This window comes from Notolepis coatsorum (assembly GCF_963971535.1).
Source record: "Notolepis coatsorum genome assembly, chromosome: 15".
Lineage (NCBI taxonomy): Eukaryota > Metazoa > Chordata > Actinopteri > Aulopiformes > Paralepididae > Notolepis > Notolepis coatsorum.
The window spans coordinates 83,889,855-83,916,180 of NC_140179.1; the positions used below are offsets into that span (position 1 = coordinate 83,889,855).

The 26,326-nt window shown below is 44.0% G+C and overlaps 1 protein-coding gene across 1 annotated transcript in view; it reads left to right on the forward strand.

Annotated features, from left to right (window-relative positions):
• The first annotated feature begins 14,545 nt into the window (after window positions 1-14,545).
• Window positions 14,546-26,326, forward strand: part of LOC311242121 (uncharacterized protein) — a 16,643-nt gene continuing 4,862 nt past the window's right edge. The window contains exons 1-4 of the mRNA XM_084331076.1: window positions 14,546-14,767; window positions 19,188-19,253; window positions 19,414-19,536; window positions 24,318-24,392. Coding sequence (XP_084187202.1) covers window positions 14,708-14,767; window positions 19,188-19,253; window positions 19,414-19,536; window positions 24,318-24,392 — 324 coding nt within the window. The 5' untranslated portion in view covers window positions 14,546-14,707. The remainder of the gene's footprint in view (window positions 14,768-19,187; window positions 19,254-19,413; window positions 19,537-24,317; window positions 24,393-26,326) is intronic.

The following is a 26,326-nucleotide window of genomic DNA, read 5'->3' on the forward strand; positions in this document are numbered from 1 at the left end:
ATTCCTTCTCGCCGCAGGAGTGGCGTGGCGTATCTCAACACGCCGTTGACCGGGACTCTCTTGGTCCCTGTCTCGAGGAGGTGAATGGCGTAAATGTCATCTTTAGAGCGAATGTCTTTCTTTCCGTTCTTAAAGGGCATTTGTTCCAAGGTCCATAACCGCTCTACGTGTTGCAGGAGTGCGGTTTCTCCCTCTGTGACTCGGGAGTGGAGACATCTAGTGGCTGTACTTCGGTTGAGAGATTTGGCGAGCGGGCCTTGGAGAGTCCATCCCAAACGGGTCTCGACTGCTGCAGGACAGCCTCGGGGTCCGGTATGAACACGGTCTATCGGGACAATGAGGTCTGCATGGTCGGAGCCTATCAACAGGGTCGGCATAGCATTGTCTATGAGCGGGATCGGTAACTTGCGCAGATGTACATATTTCTCCATCAGCTTGGCGACGGGGTATGTGTACCGCGACAGTCCTATTTCTTGGCTGGTGAAAGCGTCTGTAATCTGGTACCGTCGCTCAGGCTGGCCGCTTGCTGCGATAGAGAATGAGACATTCTCGCCCTTTATCGTCTTCAAATCTCGTCTTATTGTCCGAATTGTCATTTGGGTTTCGCTTCCCCGCAGCCCTAGCTGGGCCGCAGCGGAGGCGAGCAGAAGGGTCTTCTCTGACCCGTCATCGAGGACGGCGTAAGTGTCCAGGACTTTATTCTGGTAGCTTAGTGTCACACGCACTACTTTTAGGAGTACTCGGGCTCCACTGCTGCTGGCGGGATCGATGTACATGACGCTCGCTTTGCTGCTGGATGGTGCGGGTGAAGGGCGCCGTCTGTTACTGTCGTGAAGTATGTCCAGATGGGCTCCATCGCACTTGGTGCACCTTTTCTTTAAGCGGCATTCGGCTGCCATGTGTGAGCGCGCACAGCGAAAACAGCGCTTGTTGGACTTTATCCATTGACTTGCTTCCTCCGCGTTCAGCTTGGGGAAGGAGTCACATTGCGCTAGCCAGTGTTCTTTCTCACAGTAGGGGCACACTATCTTCCACTTCTCCGTTCTGGAGGGGGTACTGTGGCTCCTGCTGCTCGGTACTGACTCCGATTGGTGCATCACAGTCACCGATCTTCTTCCATCATTTAGTCGTCTGGTTCCTTCTCTGGAGCCAGGGGTGCTCCGTCCGAATGTATCTAGCCGTAGGCTGCTGACTTCTCTCGCCAGGAAGTCTGCTAGATCGAGGAGGTTCGGTTCGGGGCCATTCGGGTCTTGGTGGTCTCTCTGCCGCCTAAAACGCTCCTGTCGAGCGGGCGGCAGCTTCTCCAAGATCCTTTCCACATTTGAGTTGGCGTAAAGTTCATGCCTCCCCTTCTCTCTCTGCGCTCCCAACATCCCTACCAGGGACTGCACTCTGATGGACAGGTCGTCCAGTGCTCGATTGTCTATTGCTGGGGGTAAGCGGTCGATGTGTCGGATCTCCTGGATCACGTAATCCCATATGCGCCCATACCTCTGGTCCAATGCTACCAGCGCTGCTGTGTATGGGGTGGTGGAAGTCGCGTAGGCGAGCGCTATATTATGTGCGCGGGGTACCTTTAAGTGCTTCAGTAGGATGGCGTATTTATGGCGTTCATCCAATACATCCACCAACATGGTCTCCAGACACATGCGGAGTTCTGTATACTGGGCCCGGTTCTCTTGGGTGAAGTCGGGTACCATAGGCGTGCCAATGTATGACGCTGACTGTGGATACATCGGCGAGCGTTGGGGGAGAGGCCTCCTAGGCGAGTCTCCTCCCGCTCCTTGGTATGGGCTGGTACCGGCAGTGTACCATGGCCCGCTTGTCCAGGTGCTGTTCCTCGGTGCGGGTCGTGCGTCGTGCTCACCCGTGTATAGAGTCGGGGGTCTGTAGCGCAGCTCCGCGGGAGTATAGCCTGGGCTGTACTGGACCTCCTGGTCCGGTAGAGTACTGTGCTGTCGTCGGGCGTGGTTCTCCTCCTCTTCCTCTTCGTCTTCAGTTAGGTCATCCAGTGCTTGTAGTCTCTGGTTTAGCCTCTCCACAGGATATGCTGCTCCTTCCCGGTTGCTAGGTCTCGCTTGGACCGGTGGGGGGAGGTGGTCTGTGGGGGGTATAGACCTCGTCTGTTGGTCAAGTTCAGGGTTGTTTACTCGGCTAGGGGATGCCGCCCTGGAGGTGTGTCTAGACGAGTTCCTGGAGCCTCTGGCGGAGGGAGAGGGTGTTGTCCGTCTGATCAGCTGTTCTATTAGTTGCGCTTGCTGTCTGTCGCGCTCTGCGTCCCGTAGAGCACCAGCAGCTGCTCGCTGGCTGTCTGCTCGGTCTCGGGCCACATTCTCTTCCCTCTGAATGCGTCTTATTTCTAGACGTATATGCTCTTCTTCGCTCCGCTGCTGGATCTGCAGTCGGTCGCGTTCAGCAGCGGCGTTCAGGCTGATGAGGAAGGCCTGCTCTAGGGTCCTCTCTGCCTCGCTGGGAGAAGGCGGTTGTATAGGGGAGCCTTCCCTCTGGGTACTCCTTGCGGAGCCTTGGAGCTCTATCTCCACGGTGCTCTCCCCGTCTTCTTCCGTGCCGAGTTCTCTCTCGGTAGCGTTGTATTCCTCCCGGGACTCATCGGGGACTACTTCTTCAGTACTGGCGGGGTGTGAAGTCATGTCTGGTTCCCACTGGTCCCCACCGTGAACTTGGTCAGTTACATTAGAACCCGTAGGGGCCTCTATGGTCGGGGTAGTCTGGGCGTTGGGGTTAGACATACTTTTACTTTCTAGTTTTACCGCGTTTACTGTTAGTAGAAGACTAGGTTGTTGACTGACAGCGTAAGCCTCTAAGTACTGAGGGAGCCGTCGTTCGCGCTGCGGGCGTTGGTTAGGAGGATCGTTTCGTGGAGTGTTCATCATAGGCCATTTCAATATTAATAACACTATATTAATATTACACTAATTACCCTCCGGCTCGAAGGACCAATTGTAACTGAGGGGTACAATTCCCTGACTGTATTACTAGATATGATACTTACTACCACTACCTTTGTACTTAATATTCGGCCACCCAGTACTCGGCATAAATATATTATGATGAACACTGTCACGTAGATGAAACGGATCCAACACAAATGTACGAATTAGAAATAGGTCTTTATTTCTACACAGCGATGGTGTGTAGAGCAAGCACTTAATCAGATCAATCACATTTATGAATGGGAATTAGTATGCACTTTTATGGCAAGAGTATTCGTCGGTATATCAATAGAGAATGTCCAATCTCTGAAGGTGCAGGTGGTACATATACGACCTGGAATAGTTTAAGGAATAACAGCAATGATACTTTAATGATTATAGACTGGATACACTAGGGGGGGTTAATCCGGTCGCTTGTAAGCCGACAGGAGTAGGAAGGGGGGGGGGGTAGAATCCGGCTGCCTCATCCGGCCAAGGGTATCCCAGGTGAACCCACTGTAGTGCCGTTCAATGCGCCGGCGATCCTTGGACCACAGATGAAAGCAGGTGGACTCTTTGTGGGCCGGCGTCCTCCGGTCCACGGAGGAGAGACGTGAAGCGACCTCGTCTTGCAGAGCGTCTCCTCACCTTGCGTCCTCTCCAGGGGGGGGGGTTCCAACACACGGCAGTGTCGGGGGTCTTTATCCATGGAATAATCAACGTATACAAAGCATAATCCGTGCCGGGGAAGGCGGGCTGTCGTCGGTAGAATAATCCGGTATACAGGTCCACTCGCTCGTCGGCTCTGGGGCTCCTCGGGTGCAGCTTCACGTGGGGTCAACCACCCTGGATAAGCAGCCAGTTCTCTGCCCGAAACGATGGGGTACTGACTACGGTAGTATTCTCACCGCACGAAGCACTATATATTAACAGACTATTATTAGCTTAATAGACTACGTCCAACTCGACGATATAGTGCCAAATATGACTATTCAAATATTAATATACACAATGTCTCAATACCGATGGTAGGCGAACTTGGCCTTACTCCCACACGTGGCGTCGCGGGGAGGCTTTACGTCTGTGACTCTATTGGAGGGTAAGAAACTGGACTGAAAAGGAAGTCCTACTTTAGTAGCGCAGTATATATACGCACTATGAACAAATAGTCCCATTAGTGGTGCGGTAGCCAGATTCCTACGCGGAACTAGGACTTGTTCGTACATGTTGAGCGGTACGTTTGAACTGGGTCTGAGGGGTATGGCAGCCTGGCACCAAGGTCTCGACCAATAGTAGAATGGAGACTATTATGGGATGTTCAGTAGGCTAGAATGGATATTCAATGCATATTGTACAAGGAATATACAAGGGATATCAGGGAATATTAGAGAATATACAAATACAATTAAATATATATATATAAATAAATATATATATTCGGTTTAATCTGGCCCTTCACAACACTCACCCTCTCCATCATCACCTGGTTCCCTGCAGCCACGGTCAGAGACAAGGCCAAGCTGCAGCGGGTGATTCGCTCGGCGGAGAGGGTGATCGGCTGCCCCCTTCCCTCCCTCGACATTCCACCAGGGCCTTGAGGAGGGCGAGGAAGATCATGGCAGACCCCGCCCACCCGGGTCACAACCTCTTCAACATGCTCCCCCACGGCAGGTGGCTACGGCTGCCCAAGACACTAAAGTCCCGCCACAGACTGAGTTTCTTCCCCTCAGCAGCTCGCCTGGTAAACGAGTCAGGTGTCCCCCTGCTCCCCCCCCCCTCTATGGCGAGCTGCTAGGGCTGGACTTCTGGACTTCTGGACTTGAACCTTGTGTTGCACTGTATCCATGTCCCCAACCACCGCACTTTCACAGTCTTATTGTTGTCTCACTGTTCTGTACTGTCTTGCACTTTACTTAAAAATTATTTATTTACTGTTGTATTGTTCTTAATTGTGAAAAAAGTATGCACTGTCTGTAATGTCAAAACACGTTCCATTTTGTACCTGTATGAAATGGCGAATAAAGTAATCTGAATCTGAATCTGACTACTACCTACTATGCTAATGCTACTATGCCTATACTACTACCACCCACTATGCTAATATGATACTATACCTATACTATTACCTACTATGCTAATGCTACTATGTCTACTACTACCACCTACTATGCTAATACTACTATACTGCTACCTACTATGCTAATTTGTCTATTTTACTATCTACTATGCTAATATGTCTATAAGACTATACACTCATAGTGTAGCTGTTACGACCCTGGCTCATGGGTACGCAACCTATGTGTAACCAACACCAAAACCCTGTGCTCTAACTCAAAACTGCTACTAAACCAAGGAACTATTAATGTAAATGTAAACTAAAGTGCTAAGGTAAACCAACGGACAAGGACTGAAGAACCTAACAGCTCTTTCTCTAAGCACAGACAGTGCATGTGTGTTACTAGGTCTGCCTTTAAAGCTCCCCAGCAGGTAACCAATCAGCACTAATTGGCTAATTGGCAGGCCTCACCTGCATGCCCGGTGACACAGGAGTGATCAGGCCTCTAGTACATAACACCTCCCCCACCAAACTGGTTGCCCAAGAGGCAACCACTACACAACAACCCATAAACAAAACAAAAAACAACTGTGACCCCTTAGTTGTCAGGGCCACTACCACAACAGCGATAACGGGTACCACAAACACCGGTACTATGATCGTGAGAGGGCGTTTGCTAGCACGTTGTCCCTCCCACGATGTGGCAAATATCCAAGTTATACGCCTGGAGGAACAAACTCCATCGCATCAAACGATGGTTCGAGTTCACCATGCTGCGAAGAAAAACCAAAGGGTTATGGTCTGTATACACAACAAGGGGCAAACTGGAGGATCCAACGTAAACATCAAAATGGTTCAAGGCAAGAACCGGGTCGGCCCCTGTCGAACACGACCACCGATACCGATCTGTCAAAATTATACTGCAAACCAAAATCAACCTGAGAACTGCGCTTAACAGAACAGAACACAGCACAACAAAACCATAGATCACTGATACCACCACCGCACCCATATCCATCCCACCTGGCACTGGCAGTTCAGGATACTGCACACCGTGAACATCCAGAGTAGGCTGTACCGCCTCAGGTACAGCCCCAGTGTACCGGGAACATGGCAGTCCGACAGTCACAATAACGTCTGGAACACCATCTAAAATGGCGTCACCCAAAATAACTTTGCCCTGATCAAAATCAAAATGGCTGCCACTCAACAGACCAGGTCGCGAAGGCGGCTCCTGCTCCACAGGACACAGGTAACTAGGTTGACCATCACACCTAGTGCATGGCAGAGAATCAGTGTGGACATGTGGATCAATGTCAGAATCATCACCTGACATACTGGGACCATCCCTGCCCACAAGTGAAACATTAGGGACAATAGAGCTATTGTGGGAAGGCTGGCAGCCTAAGTCAAGCTTAGTAGCCTCTCCAACTAGAACGGTGTCACATGAAACAACAGCACCTCTCATAGCATCCTTCCCACACTCATCCTCCAATTCGTTCGTGGCCTCAGCCACCGTACAGGCTGGGAAGACCTTGAGACACTGCGCTGCCATATCATCTCCTGTCACATGCTTCTCCGGCACGCCTGTCAACTCTGGTTTCACCACCGGGCCTAACACAAAACCACAATCAAGAGAGTCATTATGCAGAGGTACATCCACAGTGTGCTTTCCAAAATTCTCAACAGGTACACATTTTAACTCAACAAAGAATGTGTCACTAAGTGTAATGTCCCAAGTCGAAGTATCAACAACATCACTTTTGTCCTTTGACATTTCTCGTGCCACAGCACACACAGGAAACACTCCTGGATGTTTCTGTGCCAGCTCATTAGAGACCTCAGAAACCACAGGAATGGGAGTTACAACCGGAGTAGCCAACACTTTGTCACCAGCCAAATCATTCCCTAGAATGAAGGACACCCCCTTTATGGGAATGTGAGAACATACCCCCACAACAACATTGCCTGATACTAAGGGAGAATTGAGCGTGACCTCATGCAAAGGTGCATCCACAAATCCACCCCCAAAGCCCCGAACAACGACATCGGAATGCAAAGAAGAGTTTTCTGAAAACGGCAAAACCCCCTCCAGAATGAGGGACTGAAAAGCACCGGTATCTCTCCAAATTGTTATAGTCTGTTTGGACTCTAGTGCATTAGTCAGGGAAACAAATCCATTCATCATAAACCTTGAGGAACCCTCGAGCTCTTTGTCCACATGTTTGATACTTTCCCCATCCCCATCTAACGTTGGCATAGGCGTCCTGGTTTCTACCAGAGCCACGGTTCTGACATTTTTCTGCTCAAGCACCGGGCATCCAGCAACGATATGACCAGGTTCTTTACAGTAAAAACAGATAATCCCTTCTGGGAATGCACCAGCAGAACCACCCCGCCTAGGAGGTGAAGTTAACTGACCAGCAGACACAGGTTTTGGGAAACGGCCCCCCTGAACAGGACGCCTATCCCCGGACTCAACACGGTAGTCCTCCAAAAACACGGACTTGTGTGTCATCACAAACTCATCGGCGAAGACAGCGGCGTCGCCTATCTTCGATACCCCACGCTCATTTAGATGTGTGGAAACGGTATCAGGAACACATCTTTTAAATTCCTCTAGGAGAATCAACTGCCTAAGCTGCTCTCTTGACTCTGCCTTCTGAGAATCCTAAATGCATTGCAGCAACACACGTTTTGGGAAAACATCGTTATTCACAAAACATTTAGAAAAGTAAAACCAGAAGACGTGTTATAAGGTCTGGTCAAACCTTGTCCTACCCGGAACGTAGATCAGCGAAGTGCAGACTCAAGACCCCGTAGACAACACAGCCGATCCTGTGTTGCTCGAACTGGGCAGCGTCGTCGCTCCAACCAGTCGCTACAGTCCTCTTTGTTGACGCAATCCCCGTCCAGGCTCAGGGCAGGGTCGACGAACATCCCCTGTCAAGGATGACGTCGTAGTCAAGAGTGTAAAACATGTTATAATCAAAGCACGTTCAACAGAGTAGCATTAAGCTGACGGTCGCCCCAACCGTCGGTCGCTACCGCCCCTGCTCGCGAGACGCCGAGCGAACGGCGCACGCGACCAGAGGGAAGCGCGCGGCGGCGCGCGAAGAGCCGGAGCTACCCCGCGCTGGCCTTGTCCGATAGCAGCAAGCTAACGTTTCCTAGTGATCACAACCGGCTAGCGCCGCAGCTAACAGCTGACTGGCTAACAGTAGGCCCACCTCTGTAGGCCACGCAGTGATCCCAGCAGGCTAACACCGCAGCTAACAGCTGACTGGCTAACCGTAAGCTAAGCAGCTATCACCTGAACTTTGTACACAATGACATAACACTCACCCAGACAGGCCGCCGTTCTGAAAACCCTCCTCACTTTTTAAGCGAAAAGAGAAACAAGATGTCACACAGCTTTACAACGGTGATTTTACCAACACCCGACGGAATCAGCACAATACCAAACTGGCTTGTGTAGCTGACTTGAACATGGATCTGCCGCTATCGCACATCCATGCACATATCTCCTCGTGAAGGAATACTCTCATTTGGATATGAAAGAAGGGGCTTAACACGGGACAGAGAGATATCCACTCGTCCAGAACACACAGGGATCACCAGTGTTAATGGTCGCGGCCCACTAGTTAAACTAAAATGGCTTCAGACCAAGGTCTTCTGTCGTCTAGGAGACTGAACAAAGGACCCTAGCCTGGGGCCGGTTTTCATAAACATTGTCAAGTAGCCCCCATAGCACTAACAGACAAGTGAAGCCTGCCAGCAAACATAACTCACCAGAACCAGGAACCCACCGCGTCTCACAACAGCGGCGCGTCCTACAGCCCAGCTGTGCCTTTACCGCAACCAGCACACAGCAAGGACTGCAGTTGGAAAAGCATGTAGCGGCACGAACTCCCAATACGAAAACCGGTGGAGGATTTTTAGAATGATCATCATCTTCCAGACACTCCAGTACGAAGACAATATCGCCGTATTTTCTCGAAAATAGTGAGAGAGAAAATAAAGATATGATGTCAACGTATCCTTGTTTCCCAAAGCTGCTCCTAATTCTTTCTTCCAGCATGGTGTCAAGTGTGGGGATCTACCGAGGCACTTCTTCCTTGTGGTGAAAGCGAGAAGGAGGCGAGTGGGTGGCCCCACCCCTGCTTATATGGGTAAGCTGATAGGGGTGTGGTCAGACGAATATTGGGATTAAAGGTACATTTGTGGTCTTTATTCTGTGCGCGTGCACATATGCGAGATAGTGCAGACTAGTGATGCCGAGCGAGAGCGAATACGAAACAGAACGTGTGTTGTCAGGCCTTACAAATACATTTGATTTTAAAGTTTCACATGTGAGAAATGTGATTAATTTTATGTTTATTTTGCTTCCTAAACATGTCTTCTATGAAACGAGTGACAATAAAACGTCAATAACACACATTTTGTTGTTTATTTTACTTCATTTTGCCTGATTGCATCCATAAATGTGCACATATTTAATGAGGGAAGTGCCTCATTTGCATATATAAACATACAATTCAGAAAACGTGCAATATATTTTTTCTTAGTTTATATGTACATAACAAACTGGGAAAGTTTCATAGTGATATCTATTCAAATATTTTGTTTGCCTATTCACCTGGGGTGTCTCGCCTTAATTGACATTAATTAATTAATCTACAGTGATGGTGTGGTAAATTCCCACAGAACTTCTACAATAATTTGAGGTTATTGTAGTACAATACAATGAGATTGATTATCTGGAAGGAGGAGGAAGGGATCATACTTGATAGAATTGTTGATCTCCTCATCTGACTTAAGCAGATGAGGAATAAACGTGTACGCCAGACAAACCAGAACTGTAGTTCAACTCAGCATTTATTTGCTCAGAGCCAGGGAACCAAGGTGAATAGGACAAAAGATTATCAGAGAACATTAACAGGGCTGTCTGTGTACAGAAATATCACAATCAGGTTTGCATCTCAAACCTCAATAACGTACATAAAACAGTCACTCGTTAACATAATTTGAACATACATAGTTTACTGTAGGCCCCTTTTTTATATGAGTAAGCCTGGTTTCTAAGATAAGTATTACATTCTATTTTAACCAACCAAGGGTCCATGATTTACTCACATAAATAGCAGCACAGTCTCTCTGGTGGAAGGAGCGGTGGAGCCCAACAGACCCCTGGGGTCGTGTCTGGTCTGAGGGCTCCCGAACTACCATTTTGTATCCCCTTATATACTATAATTTCTAGCCAATAATGGTACATTTTACTAATACAGTTGATCCAATCATGCGTCTCCTGTGGGCGCTGGCAGCCCCCCCCCCTGGGTTGTGGCGACGTGATGGGACAGAGACAGAGGGGGCCCGTCGGTGGCCCACGTCCGTGTGGTCCCCCGCTGAGCACAGAGGGGTTCTGCTGGGGGCCCCTGTCCGTGTGGTCGCTGTGTTGGGTCTTGTCTCACGAGGGGGGGCGGGCATGATGTCCTCTGGTGGGGGGTGTGAATACGCTTTGACCCTTTGGGCCTTATTACCATACAGTACTAATCTGGTCACATAGTGTGACCTTTATCTATCCAACTGTCCCTGAGCCCTGCAACCACTTCTGCTAAACAGTATACAAGTTTATTTATGAAATTCAACTCAATATTTACCACATTTCCCCGTTTTGACGATTCTTATCGTCACATATGATATATTGACTTGATTTTCTATACATACTAACCATACAAAGGATTAATTTTTTCTAAAATTAAAATTCATTTTTTCAAAATTTCTCCATTTTTTCTTTTAAACAAAAACTTTGAATATGCTAACAACAATTTTTCTCCATTTTTTCTTTTAAACAAAAACTTTGAATATGCTAACAACAATTAAAATACATTTTTGTTGTACTGTACTTGTGCTGTATAATGACAATACATTTTAATCTAATCTAATCTAATCTAAAATGCCCTTTCTAGTAATGCAAGACAGAAATGTATAAATCAAAGGCCCAACGAATACAACTATAGCTTCTCGGTAGCCTATGCCCCTCTCCTCTCTTCTCTTCCTCACACAATGTTATTCTTAAAGGAAAAGCAGAGTCAACAGTCCGTGCCTGTGACTAATTTTAGCACACACTGTTTGACATGATGACGTCAACCAACCCAAACAGGTTTCTCATAAAGATGTTCTGTTCTGTTTAGCTGTTTTATACTCTGCTTTACCCTGATCTGTTCTGTTCTACTTCATTCTGTTCTACTCTGTTCTATTCTGTTCTGTTCAACTCTGTTCTGTTGTTCTTAATTATGTTCTACTCTGTTCTGTTGTTATTAATTCTGTTCTACTCTGTTCTGTTGTTCTTAATTCTGTTCTACTCTGTTCTGTTCTACTCTGTTCTGTTGTTATTAATTCTGTTCTACTCTGTTCTGTTGTTATTAATTCTGTTCTACTCTGTTCTGTTCTACTCTGTTCTGTTGTTATTAATTCTGTTCTACTCTGTTCTGTTCTACTCTGTTCTGTTGTTATTAATTCTGTTCTACTCTGTTCTGTTCTACTCTGTTCTGTTGTTCTTAATTCTGTTCTACTCTGTTCTGTTGTTATTAATTCTGTTCTACTCTGTTCTGTTCTGTTCTACTCTCTTCTCCTCTGATCTATTCTACTCTCTTCTCTTCTATTCTACTCTCTTATATTCTACTCTACTCTTCTGTTCTATTCTACCCTTCTCTTTTGTTATTCTACTCTGCCCTTTCATCTTGTATATTCTGTCCATTCCTGCTCTCCACCTCTTGCTGCTCTTCACATCAAGACAACGTCAAGACAAACGAACCTCTTATCTAATCTCTGCATTCCTCTGCCCTCTTATGATGTCACATGTGAACATTCTATACTGATAGTGTGGACATTGAAGCTACTGTACAGAGTTCTACTAATAGTGTGGACATTGAAGCTGGAGTCATAAGGATAGTGTGGACATTGAAGCTGGAGTCATAAGGATAGTGTGGACATTGAAGCTGGAGTCATAAGGATAGTGTGGACATTGAAGCTGGAGTCATAAGGATAGTGTGGACATTGAAGCTGGAGTCATAAGGATAGTGTGGACATTGAAGCTACTGTACAGAGTTCTACTAATAGTGTGGACATTGAAGCTGGAGTCATAAGGATAGTGTGGACATTGAAGCTGGAGTCATAAGGATAGTGTGGACATTGAAGCTGGAGTCATAAGGATAGTGTGGACATTGAAGCTACTGTACAGAGTTCTACTAATAGTGTGGACATTGAAGCTGGAGTCATAAGGATAGTGTGGACATTGAAGCTGGAGTCATAATGATAGTGTGGACATTGAAGCTGGAGTCATAAGGATAGTGTGGACATTGAAGCTGGAGTCATAAGGATAGTGTGGACATTGAAGCTGGAGTCATAAGGATAGTGTGGACATTGAAGCTGGAGTCATAAGGATAGTGTGGACATTGAAGCTACTGTACAGAGTTCTACTAATAGTGTGGACATTGAGGAGAACACACCTGAAAAGGTTCATTCTACTGATGTCTTCATGGTAATTGTATGTCTGAATTATTTATAAGAAACACAAGTTCCTTCAACAACTCAATGTTTATTTGTTTAAGTTGGCACAAGGCCAGTCGTGTCTGTCCATTTGGATTGTCTCGTCTTTTCTGGATGGGGGTAATTGTGGTGGAAAATAGCCGAAGATAATAACTTACTCGGTCCAAAGAGACCGGTTAGGCTGGATGACTCAGCGTAGTGTTTAGCTAGGACACGCGGAATGAGAGACCCCCCCCCCCCCCCCCCCCACCAGATCTTGGATCATCTTTATACAAAACTGGAAAGGGTGGGGGTCAAAAGAATGTGACATCTTTTGGAAAGGTGGGAAAGGATGGAATATGGGTAGGGATGTGGATAGGAAGGAAAGATGGGTAGATCAAAGAGAGAGGGGGGCAGGGAGTCTGGTCTTCCCCATAACGATGAGTCCGTCTCTTCCAGTTTTGTATCTGTTTTGACGAACAGAAAAGCTTGGAGAGGAGGAACTTTTGGAACTGACGGATACACATCTGTTAGCAAAGCGGTGGTTTCTGTAAATGCCCGATTGCATTTGTTTGGTTCTAATTGAAAGACAAACCAACAGACGGTAATATCTTCCATCTGTTTTATCTCCGTTTTGTGATGGATCCATGTCACAGTATATTTCGCAGAGTAAATTCTACTCAAACTGAGTACAATTTTACTCAGTTTGAGTCAAATTTACTCTGTGCGAAATGTACTGTGTATAGCCGGGCCCTTAACCTAATCTCCATGCCTGGGCCGGATGAGGACCGTGTGCTGCATACTGTAATGTACACTTCCTTATCCACTTTTGATAGAGCAACATACTGTAAGAGTGTCTTAGAGCTCTTCCCAATAGGCCAACATATTATACTGTAGGATAATCTTAGAGCTCTTCCCAATAGGCCAACATATTATACTGTAGGATAATCTTAGAGCTCTTCCCAATAGGCCAACATATTATACTGTAGGATAATCTTAGAGCTCTTCCCAATAGGCCAACATATTATACTGTAGGATAATCTTAGAGCTCTTCCCAATAGGCCAACATATTATACTGTAGGATAATCTTAGAGCTCTTCCCAATAGGCCAACATATTATACTGTAGGATAATCTTAGAGCTCTTCCCAATAGGCCAACATATTATACTGTAAGATAATCTTAGAGCTCTTCCCGATAGGCCAACATATACTGTAAGATAATTTCCATCATATATCCCTCTCCACAATATCAATCCATACACCCGCATTTCATTGTATACTTGTATGCCGTGACAAATAAAACTCTTGACTTGACTTGATTATTTGGTGTTTTCCGTTGGGTGCGGACTTCACAACCATATACGGAAATCGGTTCTATGCAGGAGTCTAATATTTTGAGCCAGATCTTGATTGGAATGTCTAATTTGATGTCCCTTTTTATCTCTCTCTCTACACACCAGGTGCTATTTATCTTTTTTGTTCTGTTTCCTCTGCTCTCTCTCTCTCTCTCTCTCTCTCTCTCTCTCTCTCTCTCTCTCTCTCTCTCTCTCTCTCTCTCTCTCTCTCTCTCTCTCTCTCTCTCTCTCTCTCTCTCTCTCTCTCTCTCTCTCTCTCTATTCCTCCTTCCCTTCTCCCAAATGTATCTACCTCTACTCTCCACCCCCCCCGCCCCCCTGGCTCTGGCACCAGACCACTTTTCCGTGTCCCCAGTAGTAGTGTAACTCCGCCAAGCTTCCTAACTTGGTCATTTTCCACCCTGTAGCACCAAGCAGACCAACACACTGAGATCATCTTTAAACAACGTGAATGGGACTGTGTACAGAGCTGCCTGTTACGAGTCCAGCTGCAACGAGAGCTACAGCAAGACTTCTGTTCCCTGGGATTTAGCCTTCTGATCTTTTCTGCTCTACTCTGTTCTGTTCTGTCATACTTGGTTCTGTTCTACTCTGTTCTGCTCTACTCTATTCTGTTCTACTCTGTTCTGCTCTACTCTATTCTGTTCTACTCTGTTCTGTGTTCTGTTTTTCTCAATTTCGCTCTGTTTGGCTGTGTCCCAGGGTTGACTCAGGTTCTCAGGAGGTCTCAGGAGGTCTTAGGGGGTCTCAGGAGGCTTCGGGGGGACTCAGGAGGTTTTGGGAGGTCTCAGGCGGTCTCGGAAGGTCTCGGAAGGTCTCAGGTGGTCAGAACCATGGCCAAATGCAGGACATTCATGCGAGGACTGTGCATCAGCATCAACGTGTGGCTGCTGGTAGGTAGAATGTATGATGAGTGTGTTATTATAATGTACTATATTCCATCTATTGGTTAACACATGTAAACACTACAGACATTTTCAATAGAATTGTGTTGCTAAAGGAACGACTTTATGGTCCATGGACTTTATTGTCAGCTTTGACAAATGTTTACGTTTGAAGTTTGAATAATGGTTCAGAGCCAGAATAAGGTCTACAGCCAGTATCTGGTCTATCATGATATAATAATAATAATAATAATAATAATAATAATAATAATAATAATAATAATAATAATAATAATAATAATAATAATAATAATAATAATAATAATAATAATAATAACAACAACAATAACTGCATTTATATAATAATAATAATGATAATAATAATAATAATAATAATAATAATAATAATAATAATAATAATAATAATAATAATAATAATAATAATAATAATAATGATAATAATAATAATAATACACTTTATTTGTATAGCACCTTTCATACAAGAATTGCAGCCCAAACTGCTTCACAGCAGTACAACTTTATTCCTGTTGGATACCCTTCCTGTTTCATGGTCTGTGTGAGTTCCGTTTCCATGGCAATACTTTAAATAATATTATTCTGTTCATTCACAACAGTATTCCCATGTGATTCAGGGTTGTACAACATCTGTGACCAAAAGTATCTTATCATCATAGGTTTCTTCCTAATATTTCACATTCAAAAGTTTTTTCTCTCTGGGGACATTTTCACAAAGAACACAATGACCTTTCTCATGACCCCTGGCTGATTTCATTAGCTTTATTAGTCTGACTAATTGACTTGTTGTCTTTTATTCAGATGAGCTTACTTGACAGGGGCTTGGGAAGACACAATGATGATTGATATAGTGTTGTTGATGATTAATAGTGTTGTAAATTATGTTTCCCTCATTTACGTCATGTTAAGTGTACATACAGAAAATAAGCATAACAACATATAAAATCACAACAATAAGGCAAAAAGACAAGGCAAAAAGCAACAAAATAAACTAAAACACATAAACTTGATTGACAAAGATTGGAGATCAAGGTTTTAAACTATGTAACAGAGGGGATAATCCCAAGCTGGACTGTTGGAGTTCACTCCATGACCCTGTTCTGAGCAAACTCTGTGGTTACATCAGTAGTGGAGACATTGTTTTTGTACAGCTGTTAAACATAATTGACTTTAAGGGTGCTATAGATACATACAGAGATATTTTTATGTAGAACCCCCCCCCCCTTTTTTTTTATATATATTTCTTAATATATCTTAATAAATAATACATCCACATAACCTATAGAAATGTGTGGAATAGGGCGGCTGGGTGGCGCAGCGGACTAAGTGCTCGTCACCAACGCGAGAGACACTGGTATCGAATCCGGCTGTCAGCGTTGCCTCCGGCTTGGCCGGCTGTCATACTGGCTCAATTGGTAGAGTCAGCGGGAGGAATGCCGGTGGGGTGGTATTCTGGTCGTTGTAAACAGCGACTCCTACAGGTCGGTCAGGGCGCCTGCACAGCGAGGGAGGGAGATGGCGAGGGTAGTGTGACCTCCCACACGTTACACCTCGTCTATGAGAGTCCGCGCTGGCAGGTGAAAAGATGCTGCTGGCTGTCTCCTATGTCTCGGAGGAAGCATCTGATAGACTTCAGGGCTCCCTAGGCCGACCAGTGGGGGGCACATGCAAGCAACGACCAGGAAGGGGAGGGGGGAAATGACATAACGACTAAATTGGGATGGGATAAAAACACAGAAAAACAGGAGGAGAAAAAGTGGATAAAAAAAAGAAGAAATGTGTGGAATAAGAGGCTTTTCCTCTCCATAAAATATTGATTAATTAATTTATCATTGAAAAAATATGTGCAGGTGCTAAATGAATGTTGTTTTTTACATGTTGCAGGCATGTACAGTACATGTATCACCTCCCTACTTCCCATGTCCCCATGTGGAATGAACCTGATTGGATACATTTATGAAATGTATGTTACCTATAGCACCTTTAATTTGTACTTCTGTAGCTAATGGCTAATACATACTGTGTATGGGATCTAGACACACTAGAGTAATAATGCATAGGAACTAGCTAATGGTTAATCCATACTGTGTATGGGATCTAGACACACTAGAGTAATAATGTATAGGATAGCTAGCTAATGGCTAATACATACTGTGTATGGGATCTAGACACCCTAGAGTAATAATGTATAGGATAGCTAGCTAATGGCTAATACATACTGTGTATGGGATCTAGACACACTAGAGATTATAATGTATAGGATAGCTAGCTAATAGCTAATACATACTGTGTATGGGATCTAGACACACTAGAGATTATAATGTATGGGAACTAGCTAGATAATGGCTAATACATACTGTGTATGGGATCTAGACACACTAGATATTCTAATTTATAGGAACTAGCTAGCTATTGGCTAATACATAGTGTGTATGGGATCTAGACACACTAGATATTATAATTTATAGGAACTAGCTAATGGTTAATCCATACTGTGTATGGGATCTAGACACACTAGAGATTATAATGTATAGGAACTAGCTAGCTATTGGCCAAAAACTCTACACACTGGGGGACAACACTACACACTGGGGGACAACACTACACACTGGGGACAACACTACACACTGGGGGACAACGCTACACACTGGAGGACAACACTACACACTGGGAGACAACGCTACACACTGGGACACAACGCTACACACTGGGGGACAACACTACACACTGGGACACAACACTACACACTGGAGGACAACACTACACACTGGGAGACAACGCTACACACTGGGGGACAACACTACACACTGGGGGACAACACTACACACTGGGGGACAACACTACACACTGGGGGACAACACTACACACTGGGGGACAACACTACACACTGGGGGACAACATTACACACTGGGGGACAACACTACACACTGGGGGACAACGCTACACACTGGGGGACAACACTACACACTGGGGGACAACTCTACACACTGGGGGACAGCACTACACACTGGGGAACAACACTACACACTGGGGGACAACTCTACACACTGGGGGACAACTCTACACACTGGGGGACAACACTACACACTGGGGGACAATACTACACACTGGGGGACAACACTACACACTGGGGGACAACACTACACACTGGAGGACAACACTACACACTGGGGGACAACGCTACACACTGGGGGACAACGCTACACACTGGGGGACAACACTACACACTGGGGGACAACACTACACACTGGGGGACAACACTACACACTACACACTGGGGGACAACACTACACACTGGGGGACAACGCTACACACTGGGAGACAACACTACACACTGGGACACACCACTACACACTGGGGGACAACACTACACACTGGGGGACAACACTACACACTGGGGGACAACACTACACACTGGGAGACAACACTACACACTGGGGGACAACACTACACATTGGGAGACAACACTACACACTGGGGGACAACACTACACACTGGGGGACAACACTACACACTGGGGGACAACACTACACACTGGGGGACAACACTACACACTGGGGGACAACACTACACACTGGGACACAACACTACACACTGGGAGACAACACTACACACTGGGACACAACACTACACACTGGGGGACAACACTACACACTGGGACACAACACTACACACTGGGGGACAACACTACACACTGGGAGACAACACTACACACTGGGACACAACACTACACACTGGGAGACAACACTACACACTGGGGGACAACACTACACACTGGGAGACAACACTACACACTGGGAGACAACACTACACACTGGGGGACAACACTACACACTGGGGGACAACACTACACACTGGGACACAACACTACACACTGGGACACAACACTACACACTGGGACACAACACTACACACTGGGGGACAACACTACACACTGGGGGACAACGCTACATGTTCCACTTTAGTTTGTCTCCCAGTGGTAAAGAGGGACAACGGTTAACTGTTTTATTACAACACTGACTCATCCTGGTCTACTGTAGGGTCGAGGTGAAGGGGTGATGTCATTCCAGTCGGCTGACATGTTTTATGTTCTGTGGAGTGTCTTGTACCCGTCTGAAGCAATAATGACTGTCTATAAAACTGTCTGGTAATATTAGTGTTTGTTCTACAGTAGACTGGCTTACATAAATAACATCTCAATCTGTTCTGCTCTGATTGTTTTTATTATATTCCCTCTCCTCTCTTCTCCTCTCCTCTCCTCTCCTCTCCTCTCTTCTCCCCTCCCCACTCCTCTCCTCTCCTCTCCTCTGCTCTCCTCTCCTCTCCTCTCCTCTCCTCTCCTCTCCTCTCCTCTCCTCTCCTCTCCTCCTCTCCCCTCCTCTCCTCTCTCTAGGTAATAGGTATTGTGATGATAGCAGTTGGTTTTTCTTCTGGCTACACTAACAGACAGCTTACTGAGGTAACGTGTGCATGTGTGTGTGTGTGTGTGTGTGTGTGTGTGTGTGTGGGGTTACTGTAACCAGGAATCTATAATTCTCTCTCTCTCTCTCTCTCTCTCTCTCTCTCTCTCTCTCTCTCTCTCTCTCTCTCTCTCTCTCTCTCTCTCTCTCTCTCTCTAGTTGGAGCAGTGGAGTAGTAGTTATGGTATGTTGGTGTTGAGAATATCTGGTCCGGTCACCGTGGTGTTATCTGTCGTGGGAGTCTGTGCTGCGACCTCTGACATTAAACCTCTACTACTGGTGGTGAGACACACACGCACACGCACACGTGCACTCTTTCTCACATGAAGCAGACCAGAGAGGGTTGTTTCCCAGGCAGCTACCCTGTATTCCTTCTGATGGCTGATAAGAGAACACAGATTAGGGAATGTTCCAAACAATGTCCTTACTTCCCTACTGACGTCCCTATATAGAATATGGACGAGGCAATCATTTGCACTCTGTAGGCTACTGTCCTTTTTATGTAAGGAGTTCTTAGATTGTGTTACTGTGTAGGGCGTTTGTAGTTATTGGTCTCTGTATTGTACTGGATATGATGCATTGTGTCTTTCATTGTAAAGGACGGAGCGGTGGAGGGGGAGTCAAGTCAAGTCAAGTCAAGAGTTTTATTTGTCACGGCATACGGATATACAATGAAATGCGGGTGGTCTTGCCCGCAACGATGTGCAATTGGTACAACATATAACATATAATACAATCCAATACAAAAAATGTGTGCAATAAAATTGTGCAATAACAGGTAGCAGGTAACAATAAATTTGTGCAATGACGGGTAACAGTTGACAGTTAACAGTAGTAGTAATAGTAGTGCAATACACTGTTACTGTTGCTAATACTAATTTAAAGTGGCCTTTCCTTTTGGCAATAAGTGAGGGTGCGTGCGGCCTGAGTGTGTGCCCGCTCATGCTAAAGTGTTACAGTGGTACTCAATGTTCATTGTTCAGGACTCTGATGGCCTGGGGGAAGAAGCTGAGCCTAAGCCGCTCTGTCCTAGTAGCTGGGGTTCGCAGGCGTCTGCCTGACCTCAGCAGCTGGAACAGGCTGTTATTGGGGTGGTGAGGGTCTTTCATTATCCTGCAGGCTCTGGATTTGCACCTCTTGTTGTATAGAACCTGCAGGGGAGGTAGTGCAATACCCGTGGTACGCTCGGCTGAGCGCACCACTTTCTGTAGGGCCTTCTTGTCCTGTGCCGTGCTGTTTCCATACCAGGCAGTGATGTTTCCGGTCAAAATGCTCTCTACAGCTCCTGAGTAGAAGGACTGGAGTATCTTCCCCGATACTCTGAACTTCCTTAACTGTCTCAGGTGGTAGAGGCGCTGTTTCGCCTTCTTTACTACTGTGTCTATGTGTGTTAACCATGGGAGAGAGGGAAGGTGGAGGGGGGAGGGAGGGAGGGAGGGAGGGAGGGAGGGATGGATGGAGGGAGGGAGGGAGGGAGGGAGGGAGGGAGGGAGGGAAGGGCTGTAATTATTGTATTTTGTACTCTTTGTACTTTTATTGTATATGACTGTATGACTGTATTGTACCTATACCCGTTTACTGTTTAGGACTACAGATGGAAATGAGCTTTTTGCTAAATATAGTGCACCCATCTTTTTGTTCACCACAAATGATAAATGTACATTGCAGACTCTCCTTTTCATAAACTATACTAAATAACAAACTACTGTTGCCTGAGAGGGGGTAAATGTCTGTTCTCATTCTAAATTACAAACTACTGTTGCCTGAGAGGAGGGTGTCTGTTCTCATGCCTGAGAGGATCTATGGAGAGTGAAACATCATGTTTTTAATAGGGCTGTCAGTTTATCGCGTTAATTAGATTAATTAATTACACAGCAAATTATCGCGTTATGAAATTAACTCAAAATATTTTTTTTACATTTTTTTATTATTATTTCTTTCTTTTCTTTTCTTTATCTCATTCATTCCATAAGAACGTAGAATAAACATTTACAAACTTTTTTTTTAAATGGTCCATTTGCATGTTCTTGGTATCTGATTCTAGGAACATCTATGGATCTCAGGGAATGTATTCCCAGTGTCAGAAATACTGTGTCTGTTACTAGGCTTGAGTAAATTGTAATGAACCAAATGAGAATATCAATAATTCTTTTTTTTACTGTGAATAACACAATTTGACCAGACATGAAAAATCTAAGCAAATGAATAAAGGGCAGATGATTAAACAGAAGGTTTTGTAGATACAGTACTGAATTCTGCCATCCGGACACATGCAATTTGAAATATGATTATAGAACATCAGGCCTAAAATGGTTATGTGATTAAATGCGATTAATTAGATTAATTAATTACAAATCCTGTAATTAATTAGATAACTTTTTTTAATCGCCTGACAGCACTAGTTTTTAATATTCTAACCAATTATGACTTGATACCTATGGAGAGAGTTTGAACATTTATCTATCACTTCAGAACCGGTGCAGTAAAACAGATACATGTTGATTTATAATGGAGGAGAATATTTTTTATCACATATTTATTTTCCATCTAGAAATCAAACTTTCTGAATATATGTAATATCATGCAAATGTATATGTAAAACATTTAAATGTATTTAATCACCAAATAGGGACCATTTTATTTCATTTAAGTTTTTAGTGATTGTAAAATGGATAAATGTCATATTGTTGAAGTGCCACGAAGTAACCCTTTTTTATTTTGACATCCTGTTCTCTCTCTCTCTGTCTTGTGTCACTTGTATGATGTGGTATATTGAGCATTTAACATGTATATATAGAGGATTAAATATAAGTATGTATTATAAGCTTGATAACAGGACAAGTAGGCCTCTGATCTAAGCACCAAATGCGCACTGAAAGTCAGTGATTTATGACGAATGTCTTTTTGTATTATTCCTCCTATTTATGTAACCTGTATAACTATATAACTATAAAATATATACCTGTAACTTGTATAACTATACTATATCTTATATAACCCTAAAGAATTGATAGAAAATAACCTCTTGTTAGTTACTATGTGAGCTGCTGGAATGTGGATAGTGTGCTGACCTTGACAGTCAGCGAGGAGAAGTGAATCGCTTCTGCATGGTTTTAACCCTTGCAGTCCTGAGGCAGAGGGAGAACCTCTGTATGATGTTTTACACATGTATGATGTGTAAAACATATCAATCAATGTTTAAGTATATGAGTACTGTATTATACATGTATATATATGCTATATCTATTTTTCTGTAAAAATCAGACCATTGGAAACATGCATAATCATGACAGTGATGCATTATGATTAGGGGCTTTCCACAGCCACAAGAAATCTATTACTTTCTTAGTTACAGTAACGGCTGGAAGAGGGAGGAGTGGTAATTTTTTACGTATCGTGTGTTGGTTGGTTGATAGAATGACATCTATGTTTTCGGACCAATAGTAAGAGGTTTTTATATGATGCAGACCTAAGTATATAAGGCTCTGCTCGCTCGCTCTGAGTCAGTTCGTGTTTTTTTGTAGCCCCAGGCAAAGTTGAGCGGTGTATGGAACTTAGCCTGGGTATTTTTCAGAGTAAAGTCCCTATGACAATACTCTGTCTTTAGATTTGAAGAGCTATGCTAAGCTCTTAGCTAAATCTTTTAGATGATTTAAACCAAGAGAGTTTTCTTTGTCTGCTTGAGAAAGATGTTTTGTTTTATACTTATTATTCCTGGATTGGACTTCTCCAAGACAGTCTCTTTGTAAACTTACTTTTTCTAATTAAACCAACTTTGTTAAAATACTTTTATCCAATTCGTGGACTGCGTTTCTTGTGCTGCTCTATCACAATGTTTCAAGACGCTGTGAATACAGATTAAATCAATTGCTGGTTACTGCTTTTAGCTAAAGTTATATAAATGATATAATATATATATATATATATCACAATTTTTTGCTTGCAAGCACCAGTATCTCTAGATGCGACGGGCCTATCAGATTTGTGGGAATTTGAGAGTCTGGCACTGCAGGGCCGGACGATCAAGCCACGGATTTATGGGTCTGTCAAACTGATCGGAGGTTCTGGGGCTTGCAAATGATTATTAATATTATTATTAAGATTCGATAATCAGGCGAAAAATTACAACGTGTTTAGTGTATTCCACTAAAACTCTATTATCGCGTCTTTTCCTGGGATTACTAAGAATCACCAAAACTATACTCATATTCAAAAAGGTATAAAACGGAAATGTACGGATGAAAAAACAATCTGTTTTGTGCATGTTGACTGGAAGCAACTCACTGACAATCGACGGGTGTATTAGACCCATAGCTATAATATAAGATATATTTTAAGCACTCACAAATCTCGCAGTCTCCCCATTGATTAAAGCGATGGCGTTCTAGCGCCCCCTGGCTCATTAAGCGATGGCGCTGGATGAGTTAAGAAGTGATAATTTTATGATGGCTATGTCTGCATCCTGTTGTATCTGCTGCTATTATTTGTCACAATTAAAACACCTTGGAGCATCAAAAGTGAGTTGCGAGCCCCGCTTTGTTCTATGTTGTTTCAAATTTAATGAGAGGAAAATCATTTCCTCAGGTTTAGAGATGGTAACAATGATTGCTAAGTGTGTTGATATGTTGATGTTTGTGTTGCTGGTCTCTCTATACTCTGTCTTGATGTTTGTGTTACTGTGGTCTCTCTATACTCTGTCTTGATGTTTGTGTTGCTGGTCTCTCTCTACTCTGTGGTCTGGTCTCTCTCTACTCTGTGGTCTGGTCTCTCTCTACTCTGTGGTCTGGTCTCTCTCTACTCTGTGGCCTCTCTATACAGTATCTTGTCCTGATGTTTGTGTTGCTGGTCTCTCTCTACTCTGTTGCTGGTCTCTCTCTACTCTGTGGTCTGGTCTCTCTCTACTCTGTGGCCTCTCTATACAGTATCTTGTCCTGATGTTTGTGTTGCTGGTCTCTCTCTACTCTGTGGTCTGGTCTCTCTCTACTCTGTGGCCTCTCTATACAGTATCTTGTCCTGATGTTTGTGTTGCTGGTCTCTCTCTACTCTGTGGCCTCTCTATACAGTATTCTGTCCTGATGTTTGTGGAGTTCATAGCTCTCATGGTTGTCGCATCTCCTCTTATCCAGGTCCAAGCACAGGTAACTGACTCACACACACACACACGCACGCACGCACGCACGCACGCACGCACGCACGCACGCACGCACGCACGCACGCACGCACACACACACACACACACACACACACACACACACACACACACACACACACACACACACACACACCACACACACTGTCTGACTGTATGAATGAGATTATGATGTTATGGTGTTATGATGTTATGATGTCATGATGTTATGATGTTATGATGTCATGATGTTATAATGTTATGATGTCATGATGTTATGATGTTATGGTGTTATGATGTTATGATGTCATGATGTTATGATGTTATGATGTTATGATGTTATGATGTCATGATGTTATGATGTTATGGTGTTATGATGGTATGATGTCATGATGTTATGATGTTATGATGTCATGATGTTATGATGTCATGATGTTATAATGTTATGGTGTTATGATGGCATGATGTCATGATGTTATGATGTTATGATGTTATGATGTCATGATGTTATGATGTTATGGTGTTATGATGTTATGGTGTTATGATGTTATGATGTTATGATGTCATGATGTTATGATGTCATGATGTTATGATGTTATGATGTTATGATGTCATGATGTTATGGTGTTATGATGTTATGATGGCATGATGTTATGATGTTATGATGTCATGATGTCATGATGTTATGATGTCATGATGTTATGATGTCATGATGTTATAATGTTATGGTGTTATGGTGTTATGATGTCATGATGTTATGATGTTATGATGTCATGATGTTATGGTGTTATGATGTCAGGATGTCATGATGTTATGATGTTATAATGTTATATGGTGTTATGATGTCATGATGTCATGATGTTATAATGTTATAATGTTATGGTGTTATGATGTCATGATGTTATAATGTTATATGGTGTTATGGTGTTATGATGTCATGATGTTATGATGTTATGATCTCATGATGTCATGATGTTATGATGTCATGATGTTATGACGTTATGATGTTATAATGTTATATGGTGTTATGATGTCATGATGTCATGATGTTATGATGTTATAATGTTATAACGTTATGGTGTTATGATGTTATGTCATGATGTTATTATGTTATAATGTTATAATGTTATGTTGTTATGATGTTATAATGTTATATGGTGTTATGATCTCATGATGTCATGATGTTATGATGTCATGATGTTATGATGTTATGATGTCATGATTGTTATGAGAGCTCTGAGTCTTGCAGAAGGAAGACACACTCCTCTCACCCCCTTCAACTTCAACTGATGCCCTCTGGTGGCAGGTTTAATTACCCCATGGATAAAACCAATAGAACAAAAAATACTTTCATCCCAGACCAATCATGTTATTAAACAAAGGGACATAAATCTAACTTTGCTCATGCACTTTAATTGTTGAGGCACATAATGCACTCCATTATTGTGACCAGCCTTGGCTCATGCAACCCGAAGAGCCTTAACAGGACGGCCCATTTGAGCACCGCTGTGATGTGTATTGTTGTCTGTTGTCTGTTGTTGATGATGATGTTTTAAGGATATAATGTTTTCTGAACCCTCTCTTCTCTCCTCTCCTCTTTTCCCCTCCACTCTCCTTCTCTTCTCCCCTACTCTATCCTCCTCCTCCCTCTCTCTTCTCTTTCTCTTCTCTCTCTCTCTCTCTTCTCTTCTCTTTCTCTCTCTCTCTCTTCTCTTCTCTTCTCTTCTCTTCTCTCTCTTCTCTTCTTCTCTTCTCTTCTCTTCACTTTTTTTTCCTTCTCTTCTCTTCTCTTCTCTTCTCTTCTCTCTCTTCTCTTCTCTTCTCTCCTCTCTCTCTCCTCTTCTCTTCTCTTCTCTTCTCTTCTCTTCTCTTCTCTTCTTCTCGTCTCTTCTCTTCTCTTCTTCTCTTCTCTTCTCTTCTCTTCTCTTCTCTCCTCTCCTCTCC